Raw genomic sequence first — 23,432 nt, 5'->3', positions numbered from 1 at the left:
TGTTTGTTCGTATCCTCGTATTTTTACATAGCGATAAGTACATAAGGACATAGAAATGAAGGAGCTTGCATTAGACCATGAGACCTACACTAGGGAGTTCCATGTCCATTACCACCTGTCATCCCCAGCCATAAAATTGTCTAACCGTTTCTTAAAACAACCAATAGTTTCAGTGCTTACTATATGGTTACTAAATCTGTTCCATTCGTTGGCCACCATATTAGTAAGACAAATCTTGCCTATTTCCTTCTTAAATCTAAATTTGTCCAGTTTAAATCCATTACTACGAGTCCTGCCCTGTTGTCTTAATATGATGACCTTGTTTGCGTCACCCTTGTTAAAGCCTTTGATCCACTTAAACACCTCTATTAGATCACCCCGCACTCTGCGTCTTTCCAGAGTGTAAGTTAAGGTGCCTAAGCCTCTCTTCGTAAGGTAAATTTCTGACCCCACATACGCGTATCATTTTGGTCATTCTCCTCTGTACTGATTCTAGTGAATTGATGTCCATTCTATAAGACGGAGACCAAAAATGTACCGCATAGTCAAGGATGGGTCTAACTAACGCTAGATAGAGTTTGATAATTACCTCTGCACTTCTATTCGTAACCGTCCTAGTAATGAAACGTTTGCTTTATTCCTGGCACTAATGCACTGTTTCCTGGATTTAAGGTTAGGACTCCCTAGAATTCCCAGGTCTCTCTCGCACTCAGTTTTCTCTAAAAACGTGTTATTTAAGCTATATCTATTTTCGGGATTGTGTAGCCCTACGCTTAGCACGCTGCTCTTTGAGATATTGAAGTTCATTTGGGATTTCACCGACCATGTGAACAATTTATTAAGATCGTCCTGCAGAATCTCGGCGTCATCACCTGACCTAATTAGGCGTTCTATTTAAGTGTCGTCCACAAAATTACTAATATCACTTTTAATCCCCTCCTGGATTTTACACAATTTATGGTGACCCGCTGTTTTCTGTCACTGATCCAAACTCTAATCCACTCTAACACTTTATTTAGTAGTCTAAGGTGGGGAATCTTATTGAATGCTTTGCTAAAGTCAAGGTAAATAACATCATAACTATCATTATTATCTAACGTCTTATATACTTTATTGTAAAAGGATAGAAGATTAGTCACAAATAACTTACACTTGGAGAAACCATGCTGTGTGTCACGATGTGTTCTCTGAGTATATTAACTATTATTGATTCAAACATTTTACCTATAACTGATGTCAAACTGATTGGCCTGTAGTTGCATATAGACGATTTCTTTTCCTTTTTGAAAACAGGAACAAAATTTGCCTGCTCCCAAGCAATAGGCACAAAACCAGTGTCTACCGACTTATTAAATATTTCTGTTAACTGGTCGCAGATTTCAAATTTACACTCTTTAAACACTCTCGGAATTTTTTTGTATGGACCCAGGGATTCTGTAGCTTTAACTCTTTCAATCTGCTTGACTACATCTACCTTACTAATGCTGATATTAGATATTCTACTTTCTTCATCCCCATTGAAAATCGGATCGCAGTTAGGTACCTTATCTAACCTCTCCATAGTAAAGACACAGAAAAAATATTTGTTAAACGTCTCATTCATTTTTCCCTCAGATTCTATCATGACATTTTCGTCATTTTTAATTGGGCCTATCCTTTCCTTATTTTTTGTTCTGTAGAGATGAAAGAAGGCCTTTGGGTTGGATCTCGCTTGTCTGGCAATTATAGATTACCTGATTATGGATCACTGAAGCAATTGTTTCAGCTTTCTTATTTGAAATGGGTTGTAAATACAAAATCGTAAAAGATAATAGGAACAAATACACAATTATATCCATTTTCAGACATGAATAACTCCAATGTATCTATGTGAACTCTTTCCCAAGGTTTGTGCGGGATGGGATATAATAACATAGGAGCAGGTTTAGGTGTATTTCTTTTCATCTTAGCACATTAAAAAAAATCGATATAATCATATATATTTTCTTCATACCTAGCCAAAAGTATTTAAGTTGTGCTTGTCTATAAGTTTTATCCTTTCCTGGATGTGAACTACAATCACTATCATGAAGTAACTTTAATACCTCTTGTACAAGAGTTTGTGGAATTACCAACTGATTCACTGGGTTCCTAGAAATATCTTTCCCACTTACAACTGTTTTTCTATACAAAAGTCCATTAATCAAATAAAATTCCTCTATCTTATACCCATTTGATAGTTTTGGAGGATTACTTCTTAGGTTCATCACATACTGGGCTACTTTTCCCCAAGTCTTATCTTTTCTTTGTTCCCTTATAATTTCTTCATCTAATGTTACTAGCTAATTTATACTACAGACGTAATTGATCAACCCTGTCGTTGGTTGGTTAATATTTATAGGTAGTGCATCTGCTGCAAAATCCTTTCTACCGAAAATATATTCAAATTTAACCTTGAAACACTGAAGTGTAGTAAACCACCTGGTTAGTCTGCCCCTAAGAGTCTTGTGCTTAAGTAAGTTCTGAATGACTGCATGATCAGTCCACACTCTGATTGGATATCCCAGTATCATATCTCTAAATTTTTATAATGAATATATCACTGCTAAGGTTTCTCTATCTGGTATAGAGTAGTAGATGTGTGAGCAATCGGTTTCAACGTTCCATTTCTCTCTTGCTTCAGTATGTCTCCTAACCCTATGTCAGACGCATCAGTACAAAGAGTGAACTCTTTATCATAACCAGGAAATATGAAAACTGGAGAAATAGTAAGTTTATCTTTCAACTTGTCAAAAACTTGCTGTTGTGCAGGTTTCTAAATGAACTTTGAATCTTCCCTTAACAAAGAACTTAATGGAATAGCTATGTCTGCACATCCCTGGATAAATTTCCTATAATATCCTGTCAATTCCAAGAAGCTTCTAACATTTCTACATTGTCCAAAACTGAATAATTCTTTACTACTTTACTAAATCCATGCCTGTCCATTTCATGTCCCAAATAAATAACATTGTCCTGCAAAAAAATTAAATTTTTCAAGTTTCCCTTTCAACCCTGCTTCAACTAGACTTGAGAATACCAACTCTAATGTTTGGGAAACTATCTAAATATATAGAAATACACTGGCAGTGTTTCCTAACCCATCTAGAATTGTATTCATTAATCTCATGTAAGTTAATGGACCATTACATAACCCAATTGGCATTCGTTTGAACGCATAGTGTCCCTTTGGTTTAGAAAAGGATCTGAATTTTCGTGAGTTTTCGTGCAACTCGATCTGTCAGAACGCAGATTTGATATATGTAGTGCTAGAATACTTATTCTCGGTTCCCAAAATCCTAAGAATGTCTCTTATTACAGGTAACGGTAATCTGTTGGATACAGCCCGTTTATCTAATTCCCTATGGTCAATAACTGGACGTATGGTACCATCTGATTTTGGCACCAGAATCAAAGGAAAATTCCATTTACTTTTACTATGTTCAATAATGTCCTGCATTAACATTTCAGTGATTAATTTATCTACAATGGCTAGTTTGGAACGTGGTAATATCTAGGCAGGTATATAGATAAGTTGAGTCCTTTGTTTTAATTTGATCTGATGTTTTAAAACAGTTGTTTTACCTAAGGCGTCCCTGGCAAAGCAATTGATTTATTGTGCTTCATGAGCAAAGCAACTAAGATTTTATCGAACTCAGGACAACTAGTAGGTTCTAGTTGATTCTTGTATTTCTCTCCCAAATCTGTTTTTTCCTGAACTGAGCAGATTAATAAAATTGGTGATTCCACTTCAGTACTCTCTTTTAAAATCTTAATGGATTTTGCACAAACTTGAAAACATCCTATTTGTGTACCTTTTCTTAACAGTATGTCTTTATTCAAAGTACTAATCAATGATATTTCTACCATGTTCTTGCTTGTCTTATAAATCCCTGAATCCAATTTTAAACCTTTTATCCTAATTGATTCTGGGTTGGTTAAAATTTCAGTCTACTGTGACTTTTTTCAACTGCACTTCTACCCTGTTAATTGCTATGAAGTGTAATAATATCGACTTTATTATGCCACCATCAACAATTAGCAAAGCTTCTTTTGTAGTTGATGAATTAATAATTTCTGGGATTCCTTGAACATCTGAGTTTGGTTCACTATATGAGACTTTATTTTCTATTGTTCTGGACCGCTCTGCTCCGCTATCGTCCAATCTATCATTGCTATTTTCCCTATCTATTTCATGAAATTCTCATATTACTGATACTGGCTCTAAGTCTGGTTGATTTAGAAATGAGATTAACTGTGATTTCACTAAGATCCCTAACTGAGCAGGACATATGATCATGCTCTCCTTTCTTGTAGTTGTAAATCCTATCAATAATTTTCCTGTGAAAACAGATCCATCTACAACTATGAATAGAATGTGCAAATTCTCATTTTTGTATAAGATGACCTCTAATTCAACCTTACCTTATGTTTTTAACTGACTTCGTGTTACTCCTTGCAATGAGTAATGGATTGCTTTCAAGATTTTCACTCCTGATTTCAATTGGTTTAAAACATTAACTACAGATCCTATATCAATAATTATTTAAATATTTTTATTGAACACTCTACCCACAATGAGAGGTCCTACAGAAGTGCTTCTAATTGTTATAGTCAATATACAATTGTCTTTGATGTTGGTGTTTTCTTTCATCTTTCTATCGCTCTTGTCCCTAAGACAATACTGTCTATTTGTATTTTTATGGTTAGCTCTGTAGTGCTGTTTTGTATCTGGGTATTTTCCTCTTGTTTCTGGATAAATACGAAATTTAGCATTGTTCTACAATCCTGTGTTCTATGTCCTTTTCTCTGGTGATATAAACAGAAAGATGAGTTCCTACAACGATGCACATCACGAACCTTATATTTGCAGTTTCTACAAATAGTTTCATAATAGCACTCTTGTGCTTTATGCCCCCATTTATTACAATTGTAACATTCAATTTTAGTAATCCTTGATGTGCTTCTAACTCTATGCTCAGGTTCTCTGTTTCTGTAATCATTTCTAGAATTCCTACTTTTTCTCTACTGTTGCATTCCCACTGTCATCACATATGTACTAATTACTTTATTTTCACTGTAACCTTGAAGAAGGTAATCTATCTCCCCTAAATCCATTGTTTGTTTGAGATCTTTATACAACTTTTCTGTAGTTATTTAATAAAAATTATATTATAATACAAATGCTATTAATCTAGTAACCTGAGAAACTTTTAATTTGTCACTAAATCTTTCTATCCAATCTGAATCCTTCAACATAGATATCATGTCCTTAGACAATCTGTCTAATTTTGCTAAATATTCTATGTTAGTTGCACTTGTTTTTACTTTCTTTATACAACTTTTCTGTAGTTATTTGATAAAAAAAATATGTATTCATAATGCAAATGCTATTAATATGGTAACATGAGAAACTTTTAATTTGTCACTAAATCTTTCTATCCAATCTGAATCCTTCAACATAGATATCATGACCTTAGACAATCTGTCTAATTTTGCTAAATATTCTGTGTTAGTTTCACTTGCTTTTACTTTATCATTCTAACCAAAGATATAGGATCCTGATCACACTTTGATTTAAAATGTTTAATGAATGCGTTTTTATAAGATTCTTATTGATCGATATCTTCCATTTACTGGAAACTTATTATAACCCTAGCCCTACCCTTCTCAGAATCTACATTTTCTTTAGTTTCTATATATATATATTTTTTATCTGTTATATTTCTAGTGACTAAGTGTCGATCAGACTAAGAAACCTATTAACTCCGTTCGTGTTTTGGGTCTTCGAGCGAAGAAATCGATTCTCATCTTTAAGGCCCTCAACAGTCTTCTCTAAGGCAACAATTCTATTACGTAGAGATTGTACCTCTTCGGCGCTGATCACTGAAACACAACCACTCGCCATCTCACTGTTTGAAGCAGCTACCCCAGTTGACCTGACCTGAGTGACGCCTACTGCTCAACTGACAGCTGACGCCTACTGTTCAAGTATGTCCCTTTGATATATATGTATATATATATATATATATATATATATATATATATATATATATATATATATATATATATATATATATATATACAGTCACTATCCGAGTTACGACGCACGCGAGTTACGACCACCCGTACTTACGACCACGTCTAGCAGATGTCTATTATGAGTTTACTGTATATGTCTGGCAGCACAGCGCGTAAGATAGTTGTAGCAGCCCGGCATCGCGCACGACATTTATGGCAGAGATGGGAAAGTTGCTATACACCTGGTTGGAAGATAATAGGCAAAGAAATGTGAAACATGTTGCAAACAGTGCAAGGTAAGGCTACAAGTTAATTTCGCATGTTGAAAGAACGTGCAGGTGAAGAATACGCTTCACATGAATTCATAGCGAGTGCTGGGTGGTTTCGTCGCTTTCGAGAGCGTTACCAGGTTCACCACGTGTTGTCGAAAGGTGAGGCTGCTAGCAGTGATGCGCATGCAGCTAAGCCATTTGTGGAAGAGTTTGATAAATTAATTAAGGATGAAGGATATTTACGTATTTAAGACCACGCCTAGCAGATGCCTATTATGAGTTTACTAATAAGAGTGCTTGATAATAAGTCTTTTCTTTCTTTAACCTACCATATCATATTAACAACTAAGTAACTGAAAACAATTCTGTATACAACTGTATGAGAGAAGCCAACCGCAGAGTATGGGATCCAATGTATTTAACGCTTCGCCCAGCAGGGCTTCTTCAGAAATAACACAGTGATTATTATTATTATTATTATTATTATTATTATTATTATTATTATTTTAAAGGCAATCGATTCATAAGACGGTCATTAAGCCTGATTTGAATTTGTACAGTCTCGACGTTGTTATGTATGTGAACACAGTGGACAAACATTTGACTCCTTATATAACCCGAGCTTACGGGGAGAAACGAACATGAAACTGGTGTAAACACAGTTTGCGTAAATTGCTCGTTACTTTGTTTTTAAAATTGCTAAAGGTTTATTTATTGTAAAAAATACATTGTTTTGATTTATATTATCAATGAGAGATATAAAAGCAGATTCAAAATATCTACGTTTCATAGTATGGTTTTCATATTTGATAATCTTAGTAATATTCCAGTCAGCATTGTGGCCTGTATCGTATCTATGTCTAACAATGGCATTATTCATATTGTAAGTTTTCATATCATATACTAAGAAAAAATGTAAAACTAAAATAAAAGGCATATAATTGATAAACAGTAAACAGCTTGTATATAGTAGTATTCAGTAGAAAAAGTTACTTAAAAACGCAACAAATTGATATCATGTATCCCAGAGTATAACCCTCGTGTCGGCCATTTTAATGGGATCCGACTTACGACCAATCCGACATTATTCATATTGTAAGTTTTCATATCATATACTAAGAAAAAATGTAAAAACTAAAATAAAAGGCATATAATTGATAAACAGTAAACAGCTTGTATATAGTAGTATTCAGTAGAAAAAGTTACTTAAAAACGCAACAGATTGATATCATGTATCCCAGAGTATAACCCTCGTCTCGGCCATTTTAATGGGATCCAACTTACGACTGGTTGGTCAGAACCAATCTAGGTCGTAACTCGGATAGTAACTGTATATATATATATATATATATATATATATATATATATATATATATATATATATATATATATATAATATATATATATATAATATATATATACATATATATATCTATATATATATATATATATATATATGTGTATGTGTGTGTGTGTGTGTGTGTGTGTGTGTGTGTAGTCATTTATAGTAGGTCCTGGGAATGATATGAAACTGCATACAATAACAGGGCTGTAGGTCTGGAGATTTACGGTTTTGGAAAGGGTGGAGCTGCTCCTTAGCCTTTAAAAGTTCAACTAGCCTTTCTGGTAAGATATGTAGACATGAACGGAAATACCCATGAGGACTTCCTAAAATTTGAGGAGGCCACTGATTGAACTGGCAAAGCAATAGCAAAGCTAATTGTTTCTAAACTTAAGGAATATGGTTTGGGTCTCAGCCTTCTGAGAGGTCAGGCGTACCATCGATGTACGGCAATGGAGATACAAACGGTGTTCAAGCACACATTAGGCAAATCTACAAAAAGGCAATTTTCACCCATTGCAGTAGTCATGTCTTCAGTCTAGTAATGTGTCAAGCTGCAAAGGTGCAATATATCAATAACTATGTAGGAACAGTTAAGGAAATCACGAACCTCATACCCGCCAGTGCCAAGAGGATGAAAGAATTTGATACCAAATGTTTGAACAGAAGCAGTCTTCTGCATATGGGTAATCTCACAAGACGTTGTGATCTCTCTGTGAAACCAAATGGTCTGAACGCAACGACAGTATTATTCGTTTCATGGAATTCTACCAATTAATTGTAAAGGCTTTGGAAGAAGTATGTAACTGGAAAGATCACACAACATCATCAAAGGCTTCACAAACGCTAGCTGCTATGACAGCACATCGGTTTGTAGTGGCTCTCTGTGTATGTGGGCGCTTTGCTAAGCTACTACTGCCAATATCAGTACAGCTCCAAGATTCCAAACTCGACATACTCCGATGTGCCGAAGAAGTGAATAAGCTCCTGGAGACACATCTATCCGAGCTAGTGCTGAGGAGGACTTCCATATAATTATCGTGGAAGCTGAAAATATGTTGGGTGAACAAATACAAGTGTCACGGTAGTGTACAAAGCAAACCATAAGGTAAATATAAAAACACACGAACCTAAATCCTACTTTAGAATTTCAGTTTTCTTGCCATACTTTGATAACCTGCCACAAGTACGAGAGCGATTCGGCACTCACACCCAGACAGCTCTAAGCCTGCAATATCTTATTCCAAGGTATGTTAGCAAAACCACATTTGATCAGGTGAAGGAAGCCTCTGAGTTCTATAAAGAAGATCTGCCTGGAATGCGGGCAGACCTGCATGGAGAAGTTGAAAGATGGTAGATATGTAGTTTACTTTTTCACTAGGACCATATTACCTGTTTTCCTTTGTTGTTTATGTTATGATTAAGTGGTTTATATTCAATAACAAATATTGAACATTTATGCTAACATTATGAATGGTGTGAACTTAATTTTTCTTTGTATTATGACTACTGTTTGCCATAATTACTATGAATATATTTGTGCTTACAATAGGCCCTTTAATATTCCAAGTGTTCATCTAATTAGTAATGCATGTAGGTAATATGTAATGCAGTTAAGAAAAGGGGGAGGGGAAGAGATAACAGGCTCCAAAGGTGGTCAAGTTCAAGTCAGTACTGTGAGTGGCTGGGAGGTATGGCGTGGATGACGTCATCACCCCTCCTCGCCCGCGCTCGGCCCGCTCGGCTGGCTGACCAGTCTACATGGACCTTGGTAGAACGGACATGAGAGCTCACAGAACCGATTTAAAAAAACAGTAAGTCGTTAAAACACAAACAAAATGTATCGAAAGTAAATGACAAGCAGATGAGCATCAAGTCTGTTCTATCAAAGAAGGAAGATAAAATTAGTAAATTTGAAATTCGTCTCACTGTATATATAGCATGTCATTCTTCTATTCAGTCAATTGATCATCTGAGTGAACTCTTGAAAGTAGAAATTCCATCAACATCAAGTGCGAGCTCCTGCAATTTATACACACACACACACACACACACACACACACACAACCCTAAAACCAACACCCCTACATACTATCTACAGACTGGCAGGGATTCCACCACCCCACATTCGGCGCGAAATAATTACCAAGATAGAAAAATATAAACAACAAAATGATCCCAGGCATCCACTATACGGTCACCTTCAGGTTGGACAGAGACTGAAGTCCTGCCAAAGCTTCATGACGGTGGAGGGACTGGATCCAACCTAAGCTGTGGCCCGAAGACTAGAATGTTGGCAGGAATATGACAATCTGGGCCAAGGTGGGCAAAACGAGAGAAAATCAACACAAGTGGGGATACACCAATAGCCCCCAATGTCCCTGTGGCGAAGTACAGACGATGGTCCACGTCTTCCGGGAATGTCCATTGAGTCCCCATTGCTCCGACCAAGACCTTAGGGAAGCAAATGAAACTGCCCTTATATGGACACGGTTCTGGTGCGACAAGATATGATGATGACGACATGTTACGTGAAGGCATTGTACAAGAGTCTCACTCGGAGTGGAACTCATCACTCCTCCTGGTGCCGAAAAAAGAATGGATCTTTTTGTCCTGTTATTGATTATAGGCGAAATAACGAGGTCACTATTTCAAACCATTAACCTTTGCCTGTATTAAGTGACCTTCAGTCCATTGGCACTAGTATTACGGTGTTCACCACCAAATATTTGAAAGCTGGTTTTAGGAAAATACCCCTGGAGGAGAAGTTTCGTAAGGTCATGGTCTTCTCTACTCTCATGGGGTTGCGGAATGCTACCTTGACTTGCCAGTCCTTGATTAACTCCATTTTTCTTTAGCCTAGTAGGCAACGGATTTTTTGTTTACCTGGATGGTTTGATATTATTTTCCAAGGATGTGAAGAGCCACTTCACTAAGTTGTCCATGGTCTTGCAACGGTTTACTGATGCTGGATTGAAACTCAATTTGCCCAAGTGTTCTTTTCTTAAGTCTAACATCCAATTCCTAGGTCATGTTGTAGACAAACATGGTATTCACACTACTAAAGATAAGGTCAAGGCGGTTAGGGACTTCCCTACACCTATGTCAGTTGAGTATGTACATTCTCTCCTTGGTCTGGCAGGGTACTATCGTGCACTTATTAGGAATTTTGTTTCAATTGCTTACCCTCTAACACTTCTCCTCAAGAGGGACACTTTCTTCCAGTGGCGTGATGTTCATTAGGAAAAATTTTATTCCTTGAAGCTTGCACTTACTGAAGCGCCTGTGTTGGCATTCCCGGACTATAGCCTTCCCTTTGCTATTTGTACAGATGTTTCTGGTACAGGTATTGGAGCTGTGCTTATGCAGCAAGTAGACGGATGTAAATCCCATGTTGTTACATATGTTAGTCGCATTCTTAACAAGCCAGAGTCTCGTTACTCTGTTACTCATTTGGAGGTGCTGGCAGTTGTGTGGACTTTGAAGCATTTCCATGATATTATTTTTTTAATATACTATTACAGTCTACATGGCACACTGCTGTCACTCAGCTTTTCCAGAAAAAAAACTTTCGGGCCGCCTAGCCAGATGGTTTCTCACAATTGAGGAATTTAACCCAATTCTTAAGCATATTCCAGGATGTGCAAAATATGTTACTGATGCTCTTTCACGTAATATGCCTGTTTCTACTGTTACAGTAATTGACAACTTCTCTCTGAAGGATCTGGCCAAAGCTCAGCGTGAGAACCCTGTTTGGTCTGCTGTCATTTATGCTTTGGAGGCTGGTGATGATACCACCTTAATAGATTTACCTGTTCTCCTGTCACAATTTTCTTTGCAGGACAAGGTTCTCATTCGTAATGTGGAAATGTTTGAGCAGGATGTGGCACATCTAGTGATCCATGAGTCCCTAGTTCCTGTTGTTCTGTCCCTTGGTCATGATGCCCCTCAGTCTGTTCGCCTAGGTCGTGACAAAACTGTGGCTATGGCACGTAAGAAATATTGTTAAAAAATGCGATTGGACATTACCTCTCATGTAGCCCAGTGTAGCTCTTGTGCCCAGAACAAAAGTTCTACGCACACTGCTTCCTTCTGAGTACCCTACTCCTTTTCACCGTTTTCAGACTATGGCTATAGACCTTTTAAAACTGACTCGTAGTACCCATGGTTCTGTGTATGTCCTTGTGTGTGTAGACCGCTTTAGTCGTTTCATAATACCTATTGGCTCTCTTACGTAGCAAGTCTGCTCCAGTAGTAGCCCATGATTTAGTTTCTCATGTTTTTTGCCCGTACACTATTACCTCGGTGCTCCTTATTGATAATGGGTTGGAATTTAGGAATGAGGTTTTAGCGAGCATTTGTGAGCGTTACGGCATCACGCAAACATTCGTGACTGCTTACCACCCTGCGTCCAATGGTCTTGTGGAGAGGACGAATAGGAAGATTTTGGATATACTCTGCCATCTTGGGAGGATTGGCTTCCACATATCGGTGCTTGTATTGACAGCACCATTAATGTCTCTACGGGCAAGACTTCTCATTATCTTATCTATGGAATGAAAAAACGACTCCCTTATGTGTGCTTGATAGTCCTGCTCGTCCCCTCTACAATATTGAGGACTATAGTCAACTACAATGTCACACATTGCATAATATTTATAGTTCTGTAAGAAATCAACTTGATGTCTCCAAAGCCAAGATGTTGAAACACCAGTATCTATAGGTTAAGACTGTTAACATCAGTATTGGTAATAATGTATTTCAAAGCATGCCTGACCGCCAATCTAAACTCAATTGTAGATTAGCAGGTCCCTTTTTGGTGACTGAAAAGTTGCATCCCAATAAGTTCAAGGTCTTTGATCCTTCCCAGGGTCTAAGCGAAGTGTTACATGTGATAGGCAATCATGAAAAGGAGTAGAAAAGGCGGCAATAGAGGCAACATGCAGGTCGGAACCTTAAATATGCAATATACAGACAAATTCAAATATTTAGGAGTTTTTGTAACGGAAAGAAATGAGATGGACATTGAAATAAATGAAAGGATTGCAGCAGGAAACAGATGCTACCATGCTCTTTCTACCATCATGAGAAGCAGAAAGATTAGTAAGAAAACAAAAATGAGGACATACAACATTGTAATTAGACCAGCAGTGTTATATGGTTGTGAGACTTGGACATTGACCAAACAAAAAGAAAACTTGAAGTCTTTGAAAACATAATCATTAGAAGAATTCTGGGCCCAGTGTATGATGCGGAATCGGGAGAATGGAGACGAAGGCACAATAGGGAAATTAGAGAACAGACAGGACAACAAATGCTGCATAATGTCGCAAGTGCGAGAAGGGCAAGGTGGGCCGGTCACTGTGCCAGGATGGAGCCAACAAGATGGCCAAAAATGGTGATGGATGGAAGTATAAGGGGTAGACGCCCCCTGGAAGACCTAGGTACCGGTGGAGCGATGGAGTAGCGAATGACGTGGCCCGCATTAACCCTGACCTACAAAATTGGAAGGAAACAGCGGAGGGCAGATTGGTCTGAAGAAGCATAGTGAAAGCGGTGAAGGGACTGCAGTCCTGATAGTCATTGGAGTATATATATATATATATATATATATATATATATATATATATATATATATGTGTGTGTGTGTGTGGGTGTGTGTGTGTGTGTGTGTATGTATATATATATATATATATATATATATGTGTGTGTGTGTGAGTGTGTGTGTGTGTGTGTGTGTGTGTGTGTGTGTGTGTGTGTGTGTGTGTGTGTGTGTGTGTGTGTGTGTGTGTGTGTGTGTGTGTGTGTGTGTGTGTGTGTGTGTGTGTGTGTGTGTGTGTATGACACACAGGAAACCCACAGTCGGAGAAAATAAACTTCGAATAAAGAAGAATCCTATATTTTGGCTATCAACTGTAGCCCTCTTCAGGAAAGTACATAAGACAGAGGACAAAGGGGACTTATAAGCTACAGAAAAGAGAAGGAACGTAGACAGATGACCTCACTCAGGCGCGGGGCAAACTGGGGTGGCGGAGGAGGGAGGGGGTGAGGTGAGGGGGGGTTGTAAGCCCCGTACCAGTTTGCTAACAGCTGCGCGTGAAATGATGTCAGGAGTCCACTGTCCTTTAGAGATATTAATATTAGGGCATTCCTCAATTAATGCTGATTCGACTATTTTTCTCCTGAAACCGCAGTGGGACTTGAACACTAATCTGGCCTTACCCCAGTCGAAAGAATGATTCTTATTTTTGACATGAAGAAATACAGCCGAATTTTCTTGCCCATACCTAATTGACCTTTTATGTTCTGCCAATCTAGTGTTCAAGTCTCTCCCGGTTTGACCCAAGTAAACCAAATCACAATCTTGGCAGGGCAAACAATAAACACCAGGTGACTCAACTTCCTTCGGTTTTTGTTGAACGTTCACAATTTGCTTACGCACGGTGTTAGGATAGTGATAGGCAATAGTGAGACGCTCATGAGGAAACAACTTAGTAGAAGAACTGATGGTATTATTGAATGGAATTTTTAGAATGTCCTTAAAGGAGCGGTGAAAACTTGAGGGGACGGAAGTTTTAAAATGGTTGGCCCTAGCCTTACTGATGGCTTGGTCCAGAAACCAAGGTGGATAAGCTAACTTCTTAAGTTGACATTTGATCCCCTCGATATCATGGTCCAGAAATTGAGGACTGCAAATCCTGAAAGCCCTCAAGAAAAGGCCAGAGGCAACACTTTTCTTGACATTGTCAGGGTGATTGCTAAAAAAGTGAAGGTAATTCCCTGAGTGGGTGGGCTTTCGGTACTCTGTAAAGAATAAATTATCATCAGTTCTTCTTATCAAAATGGCCAAGAAAGGGATTTGGTGTCCTTCTTCCCATTCAAGTGTTCCATGATAAATTGAACCAATTGACCCCGAATCTTAAATTCAAAGTTGAATGGGAAGAAGGACACCAAATCCCTTTGTCTGATTTCTTTAAAATTCTCCTTGCTTTTGTTGTAAACTTATCACTTTCACTTGCATTGTATCCAACATATTTTTCTTCATAAGTTTCACCGTCACTGAACAAATTTAACATTTTATTATTGTAATCTTGCTGGTTCATCACTACTATGCCACCGCCTTTATCTGCACTAGTAACTATAATGTTTTTGTCTTTAGTTATTTGGATCAAAGCTCTAAGAAATCTAGGAATTATGCACTTGTTAGTATATCCTAGCGCTTGATAACATGTGGTTATACCTTGAATGAATCCCTTGTCTACATCTTCCATCGACCATATATAGTTTTTGTTTAAGTTTTCACTAAATTTCTTTTTGTGAATTCCAACATGAAATTTCATGCCTAACGAGAGCGATCGAATTTCTGTGTTTGAAAGTTGTCTGTCTGAAAGGTTCATCACTAATTCTGGATTACCCACTTTGTTCCAATCACTATTATCACATAACTGTTTTAACTTTTGGCTCAATTTCTTGTTAAGTTCTTCACTTTGCTTATGTAACTTATTCAGAATCTACCGAGGTAACGGTACCTCTTTATCCTCACTGCACAAAATGTTTAATCGGTCTTGTAAATCTTCAACTGCTTCTTCCAAATAAGCTCTAGCTGCATTTCCGAAAGGATGTTCTGTGTTAGTCAGCTGTATTGGTGTTGATTTTGGAAGAACTTGTTCCTCTATGCAATCTTGGAGAAAACGTCTACGTTGTGCATAACTTGTCACTTGCCGCCTTCTGTTGTATTCTTTCCACATGTTGATTTAAACTATGACAAATGTAACTGAAGGCGGAAAAAGTATACGAGGAATAATGGAAGAATTTTACTGCCTTAACGTTTCGACCCTTAGGGTCTTGATCACAAAGCATAACAACAAAGTACAACATGGACATTTTATACAGAGGCATGTCACCTCACAGGGTGCCTAAGAAAGGTCGTCGTGCTCGGAACATTTGTCCGTTTGTTTTCGTCAACTACCAATAAACTTGTAGCTCTTGCCAAGCATATAAAACGATCGCTATTGTTGTCCAGGGCAGTGGACAAGGTGCAGGGATGACCCGTCATTCAGGAGGTGCTAAGATAAGAGGGAGGGTGGAGGGGTGTGGAGTGTATTCAGGGGTGGAATGGGTGGGATTGATTTTGTGCCTTTTTCTTTTTGGCTACCCCCCCTTGTAAGGGGGAAAAAGCCTTGGTATATGTATGTATGTATTATTAATATTAATATAGGCTGCTTCTACTGTTTTTCTTAATTTCTTCGTTGAACCTTTATTTATTATAATTGTATTGTCCCAGTTCGGAAGGTGGTCATGTGTATCTATGTGTCTTACTATAGAATTAGAAAGCCTGTGGGTTCTTACATAATTTTTGTGTTCGTATAACCTTGTTAGTATTTGCTAGCGCTTGATAACATGTGGTTATACCTTGAATTAATTCCTTGTCTACATCTTCCATTGACCATATATAGTTTTTGTTTAATATTTCACTAAATTTCTTTTTGTGAATTCCAACATCAAAGAAAACTAAGGAAATAAATAAGAAGAGTAAAGATATCAATAATTGCAACAAAGAAACACGATATATCACAGTCCCAAATTCCAACATTAATTCAACTCTAGACAACGTCCTCTCAAAAGCAGGTATAAAGATAGCGAGAACATCAGGTAGCAAAGTGGGACATTTGGTTACGCGTAATTATAATAACCATACGAATGAAAATAGTATTGTCTACAAAATACCTTGTAAAAATTGCCCATCCTCATATTTTGGGGAAACAGGTCGTGGATTAGAGAAAAAGGTTATACGAACACAAAAATGATGTAAGAACCCACAGGCTTTCTAATTCTATAGTAAGACACATAGATACACATGACCACCTTCCGAACTGGGACAATACAATTATAATAAATAAAGGTTCAACGAAGAAATTAAGAAAAACAATAGAAGCAGCCTATATTAATACTAATAATAACATCAACAATAGAGATGGTTTTATATGCTTGGCAAGAGCTACAAGTTTATTGGAAGTTGATGAAAACAAACGGACAAATGTTAGAGCACGACGACCTTTCCTAGGCACCCTGTGAGGTGACATGCCTGTGTATAAAATGTCCATGTTGTACTTTGTTGTTATGCTTTGTGATCAAGACCCTAAGAGGCTGTAAAATTCTTCCATTATCCCTCGTATACTTTCTCCGCCTTCAGTTTTATATATACATACATATATATATATGTATATATATATATATATATATATGTATATATATATGCATATATATATATATATATACATATATATCAAGGAGTACTATTACACAGGACGTGTGCACCCAGAACCCTGGGTCCGCTAGCGGAGGCCATTGCTTTCTTTATAACCTATCATTTTATATTTGACAAATATATCAAAACTAGAAAACTAACATTGTATATAGGACAAATATATCAACTATTGACTTCTTCAATGCAGTATAAGTTAATATAAAGTTTTATAGTGAAATAAGAAACTATTTTTAAGGGACTGCTATGTTTTGAAATGCCAATTTTAGCTGGAATGAACAGGTATTATTGGATGAGGTTAGTGGACGCCAGGGCTGGCGATTTTTATTGATCTTTTTAAAAAAAATATATATATTTTATCTAAATCAGATTTATTTGATTTAAATATATATATATATTTTTTTATAGATTTCAAATATTGTGGGATTGCTATCTGATAAGCGATCTGATTGCTAAAGGACATTTTTAGCATATCAATATAAGGAGCAGTGTTATATAGACTTGCACAAGTATACAAGGAACGGTATAAGCCGTATATGAGGACGGTATGCTCAGGTTCACTTGATTCCTCCAAGAGTTTTGTCATCTTGGTGACATTTGCTGCATTGACTGTCACAACACTTCCAATGTGACAACCAAAATCTTGTTCAGCCTTCTTGATCGAATTTTGTACAAGTTGTAGAAGATATTCAGCAGTGTGAGTTTTCCTTGATTTGTCTATTGTGTCAACTAAATAAATCTGACCAGTGGATGTTGTTAAAATGACACATATTATGGGCTCATTATGGATGTTAGACCACCCATCAATTGAAAGATACAGTTTCATTATTCAGGTCATCTGCACACTTTTTATATTCCTTTTCATACACAAGATCCAAGTACTTATCAGCAATATCTTTTCTAGATGGAGGAATATAACCTGGCCTCAGGTTCTGAACCATCTTGAGAAACTGAGGATGCTGAACAAGACGAAATGGTGAATTTGTAGCAAATATAATTCTTGCAAATTCTTTGTCGAGATTTTCCTTTTGAGAGGCTGAAGTTTTTAAAATAAATCTGTCCAGAGATGTTGATGACTTTATTTTAGATGAAAATTATTTAGCAGAAGTGGCGCCTGTGGAGGAGTCTGATAGTGACCTCTTTAATGGTGGAGTCAGGTTTGCAGATAATTCAAGTGGAGCCGATGATGAAGGGATTGAAGCTGTTGATACAGATCCTGAAATGGAAACAGAAAATTTTAGCATATTGCATAATTTATAAATGAATAGATAAATGAATGAATACAGTGTGATTTAGGCTCCTTTTGAGTACAGTAGTTATCTTTTTATATAATGATCATATTCACACAAGCCGCTAAATTATTTGGAAATAATTAACAGGATATAAAATAGGTGGGCTTGGAATTCAGCCCACACACGATTCAGTTCACTTTTAAAATAATTAAAAATAATGGGTTAGTTGGGTTAGGTTAGGCTAAATCCCTTTGGGCTGAATCCCATGTGGGCTGAATTCCAATGAAACCTATGAAATATATTACACAATGTTGAATGAAATGAATAACAATCATCTAGGCCCCAAAGTTGAGTGGATACAGTATATTATATTGATATAGTCATTACCCAAATTTAGAAGTAATGAAGTTGAAGTATCATCTGTTTAGGCCTTCACATTTCTATTGCACATGCTCTCCATTGTTCACCAAATTTATATAGTTGCGTATGAAAAGGGAGAAATGCACACAATATAAGTAAAATTATTTACCTGGGTCATCAATTTCTTCTTCTGTATGCTGTGGCTGACCTTGGCATTTATCTCTGTGAGATTTTAATCTTGACACAATGCCCTGTAGTTCCTGGCTCCAGTCTTTGCATTTAGCTCTATGTAACACTGCTCCTTATATTGATATGCTAAAAATGTCCTTTAGCAATCAAATCGCAAATCAGATAGCAATCCCACAATATTTAAAATCTATAAAAAGATATTTAAATCAAATAAATCTGATTTAAATGAAAAAAAATCGATTCTTATATCTTTTAAAACGATAAAAAAAAAAAAAAAAAATCGCCAACTCTGGCGTCCACTAACCTCATACAATGATACCTGTTAAGTCTGGCTAAAATTGGCATTTCAAAGCATAACAGTGCCTTAAAAATAGCTTCATATTTCACTATAAAAATTTATATTAACTTATACTGCATTGAATAAGTCAATAGTTGATATATTTGTCCTATATACAATGTTAGGTTTCTAGTTTTGATATATTTGTCCAATATAAAATGTTAGGTTACAAAGAAAGCAATGGCCTCCGCTAGCGGACCCAGGGTTCTGGGTGCACACGTCTTGTGTAATAGTAGTCCTTGATATATATATATATATATATATATATCTATATATATATCTATAGATCTATATGTGTGTGTGTGTGTGTGTGTGTATGTATATATGTTTATACACACACACACACACACACACACACACACACACACACACACACACACACACACACACACACACACACACATATATATATATATATATATATATATATATATTGCTATAGTTGGGCAGCAGATCCTCTTTTAGGCAAATGTCATTGAAATATGCAGCAGCTTCTGCGTTCACGAGTTTTTTGCTGACATTCTCGACTTTTCTTATGCTGGCGCGCTGTGTCGTGCTAAGTCCTCTAATGACCTGGCCAAATAGCATGGGTGGTATATTTAAAGGCATGGGAATTATCTTCTTAATATTTATGCAGAGCTTTCGCCTAACAGTTAGGCATCTTCAGTGCTAATGAGTACAGTGTGTGGGAAATGATTATAAATACACAATACACAGATCACAAACACTTCAGTGCTGATCCGGTTGACCAATCAAGAAGCAGGACGCGAAGCGCCGCCCCCGGGCCTAGCGGGTGTGAGCCGTGAGCTGCCCTCGATGTCTTATGATGTGGGGATTATGAATGGGTCCGGAGTCTGTTCATGGTAGGGTTTTTATCTTTTATGTATAATGCTTCTAGGATATGAAGGCGTGTGTGATTTGTTTCTGTCTGCAAAATAGTGATGCCCTCCTCCAAATTCTTTCTTGTCAGTGGGGTCTGATGAACGTCTTCGTGGTGTCGCTTGGTAGTGCCATTGGAGAGATGAAGGGTGAGGCGCCTCGTGAGCTTCGTTGAAGTCATCCCTATGTATGTTTCATTGAGGGCTTCACAGTTCCCTTTTCTGCAGGAGTATTCATACACGAGATGGCTACGCTGAAGTTCCGGTGTCCTTTGGCAGGGGTTGTTCTTGATAAGGAGTTGGGATGTCTTCATGTTTTTATAGAAAATAATCAGATCTATTTTGTCGTTGCCGTTGGTGGGTTTCACGTCTTTGTAGATGATTTTTCTAAGGGCTTCCTCGTCGGCTCTATAATGGGTGGACATGGTATTTTTGTAGAAAATTTTGATCCTGGCTTCTCCTACTGGCTTTTCTGCTGGGGTTGAATACCATCTATCAAGGTGCTTGTTGATGGCGATTTGCACCTCTCTATTAGAGAAGCCATTGTTTACCAGGACCTGCGTCGTTCTGTCGAGCTCTGCGTGGGTTCGGGCCCAGTCGCTACAGTGCGTCAGGGCCCTCCTGACATAGGCGTCGATTGTGGACCTCCGGTAGCGTTGAGGGCATTCACTGTTACCGTTGAGGCAGAGTCCTGGGTTGGTGGGCTTGGTATATACTCCGGTCCTAAAACCTTGAGAACTGGCTTCAACCTTTACATCTAGGAAAGGGAGCTGCTTATTGATGCTGTTCTCTGAAGTGAAGTTTAGGCCGGAGACGCGCTGTAGGTTGCTCCTCAGGTCTTCAAGCTCCCTACGGTCCCTCACGAGGACGAAAATATCGTCTACGTAACGAACGTATATGGGAGGCTTTCTGGTAGAACTGAAGACCTCTCTCTCCACCATCCCCATGAAAAAATTGGCGAAGAGGACTCCAAGGGCGAGCCCATAGCCACACCATCAACTTGTCTGTAGAGTTGTTTATTGGGACCATAGAAAGGGGATTCCTTGGTACAAATCTCCAGCAGTTGGCTTAGGAGATTTTTGGGGATCTTGAGCTTTGCAGGGCCATCCTCAGGGTAGACTACCTGTAGGATGTAATCTATGGTCCTATCCACGGGGACGTGGGTGAAGAGAGACTCCGCGTCGAGGGATGCGATATCCCCTTTGTCATCGACACCTTTGAGGATGGACAAGAATTCAGCGGCAGACTCAATGCTGTAATCCTTAGGAATGAAGGGTGTTAGGAGGGCGTTCAATCTTTTGGCTAAATGATAGGAAGGAGTCGGGATCTGAGAGATGATGGGTCGTAACGGGTTGTTCTTCTTATGAGTTTTTACGTTCCCATAGCAGTAGCCTGGGGCGAAATCCCCAGAAAGTTTCTGCAGCTTAACCCCATCCATGTCGGCGTTCACGGCGGCAATGATTTGATTGATTTTTGTCTTGAGGGCTTCGACAGGGTTCCTCGAAATCCTCTGGAATTTAGACTCGTCCGCAAGCAGGGTCTCGAGCTTACCAGTGTATTCATCGGTGGGGATGAGGACAAAACTGGCGGCCTTGTCTGCTCTCCTGATGGTGATAGACGCGTCTTCTCGCAGTTGTTTGGCTGCTTCCTTATGGCGACGCTTCAGGATTCTGCTATTATGGTTCCCCCTCTGAACGCGAGCCTCACGGAGAAGATCCTCCTTAATGCCGTTGTCTAGGAGTACCTTGCCATCGATCGCCAATTTGTGAAGGTCCGCCATGAGAGCCTCAAGCTCTAGCCTGCATAAAAGGGAACTGTGAAGCCCTCAATGAAACATACATAGGGATGACTACAACGAAGCTCACGAGGTACCTCACCCTTCATCTCTCCAATGGCGCTATCAAGCGGCACCACGAAGACGTTCATCAGACCCCACTGACAAGAAAGAATTTGGAGGAGGGCATCACTATTTTGCAGACAGAAACAAATCACACACGCCTTCATATCCTAGAAGCATTATACATAAAAGATAAAAACCCTACCATGAACAGACAGACTCCGGACCCATTCATTATCCCCACATCAAAAGACATCGAGGTCAGCTCACGGCTCACACCCGCTAGGCCCGGGGGCGGCGCTTCGCGTCCTGCTTCTTGATTGGTCAACCGGATCAGCACCGAAGTGTTTGTGATCTGTGTATTGTGTATTTATAATCATTTCCCACACACTGTACTCATTAGCACTGAAGATGCCTAACTGTTAGGCGAAAGCTCTGCATAAATATTAAGAAGATAATTCCCATGCCTTTAAATATACCACCCATGCTATTTGGCCAGGTCATTAGAGGACTTAGCACGACACAGCGCGCCAGCATAAGAAAAGTCGAGAATGTCAGCAAAAAACTCATGAACGCAGAAGCTGCTGCATATTTCAGTGATATATATATATATATATTTATATATATATATATATATATAACACTTATATATATATGTGTTTATGTGTTTGAGTTTGTTTTTATATTCGCATATTACTTATTCTTGGTATATGCTCCTAAACTAAACTCATTTTAATGTCCTTTGCAGACTTGAGAAAATGAATAAACTTTGGATAACGAGTAGCAATGGCCATGCAAAAATCGGTCCACCCACACTCAAGGTTAATGACAAACTCTACCAAAGTAAGTAAACGAAGAGAATTATTGTTTGGCGAAAAAGAAAAAGAAAATGGATGAAGGAGTTGAGAGATTTTATTTTTTTCCAGTTATGAAATCACTTGACGATAGGAATGGCATCATCAAAGTATGTCACTGCGTTGAACGAGTTAATCTAGAGCAGTAACTGATTTTGTTTCCAACTGGTCCATTCCCCGACTTGGGAACTCCCCCGACCTGGGAGTAACTGTACTACCCTCACGCAACCCAGTTATTTTTTAGCTGAGGGGAAGTAACAACAGTGAAGAGGGATGTTCTGTCTCTCTCGTAATAGTCACGTATGCAAGTCTCCCGTTGTCTCTAATTTCAATATAGTTTATATAATTCTTCTCTCTATAAATTTTCATGTTCTTTTCTAACCATTATGCATTTTAATGTGGTATGGATTGCCCTGGTGACCCTATTTTTTACTCGGCTGTTTAGTGCTTTTTCGTACATATGTACACACATACGTTTATACTTATGCACACACACACACACACACACACACACACACACACACACACACACACACACACACACACACACACACACACACACACACACACACACACACACACACACACACACACACACACACACACATACACACACACACACACACACACACACACACACACACACACACACACACACACACACACACACACACACACACACACACACACACACACACACACACACACACACACACACACAAGGAATGAAATAATGAAACACTTGAGTAATCTCTATGTCAGAAAATCGCATGGACCAGATAAAATAGCAAACTGGATTTTGAGAGAATGCAGGAATGAACTAACAG

General features: G+C 38.2%; 1 protein-coding gene across 2 annotated transcripts in view; it reads left to right on the top strand.

Moving 5' to 3' along the window:
* LOC143023927 (uncharacterized) overlaps positions 1 to 23,432 on the top strand; it is a 121,876-nt gene that overhangs the window by 7,780 nt on the left and 90,664 nt on the right. Inside the window, exon 2 of one of the 2 annotated variants that reach the window (XM_076182599.1) lies at positions 22,500 to 22,594. The exons of the other annotated variant lie outside the window; for it this stretch is intronic. Coding sequence (XP_076038714.1) covers positions 22,500 to 22,594 — 95 coding nt within the window. The remainder of the gene's footprint in view (positions 1 to 22,499; positions 22,595 to 23,432) is intronic. 2 annotated transcript variants of the gene reach the window in all.

Source organism: Oratosquilla oratoria, chromosome 3, assembly GCF_046742065.1.
Source record: "Oratosquilla oratoria isolate Oo_2021 chromosome 3, ASM4674206v1, whole genome shotgun sequence".
NCBI lineage: Eukaryota > Metazoa > Arthropoda > Malacostraca > Stomatopoda > Squillidae > Oratosquilla > Oratosquilla oratoria.
The sequence above is the reverse complement of the archived record's forward strand: the minus strand, read 5'-3'. Positions and strand labels throughout refer to the sequence as shown.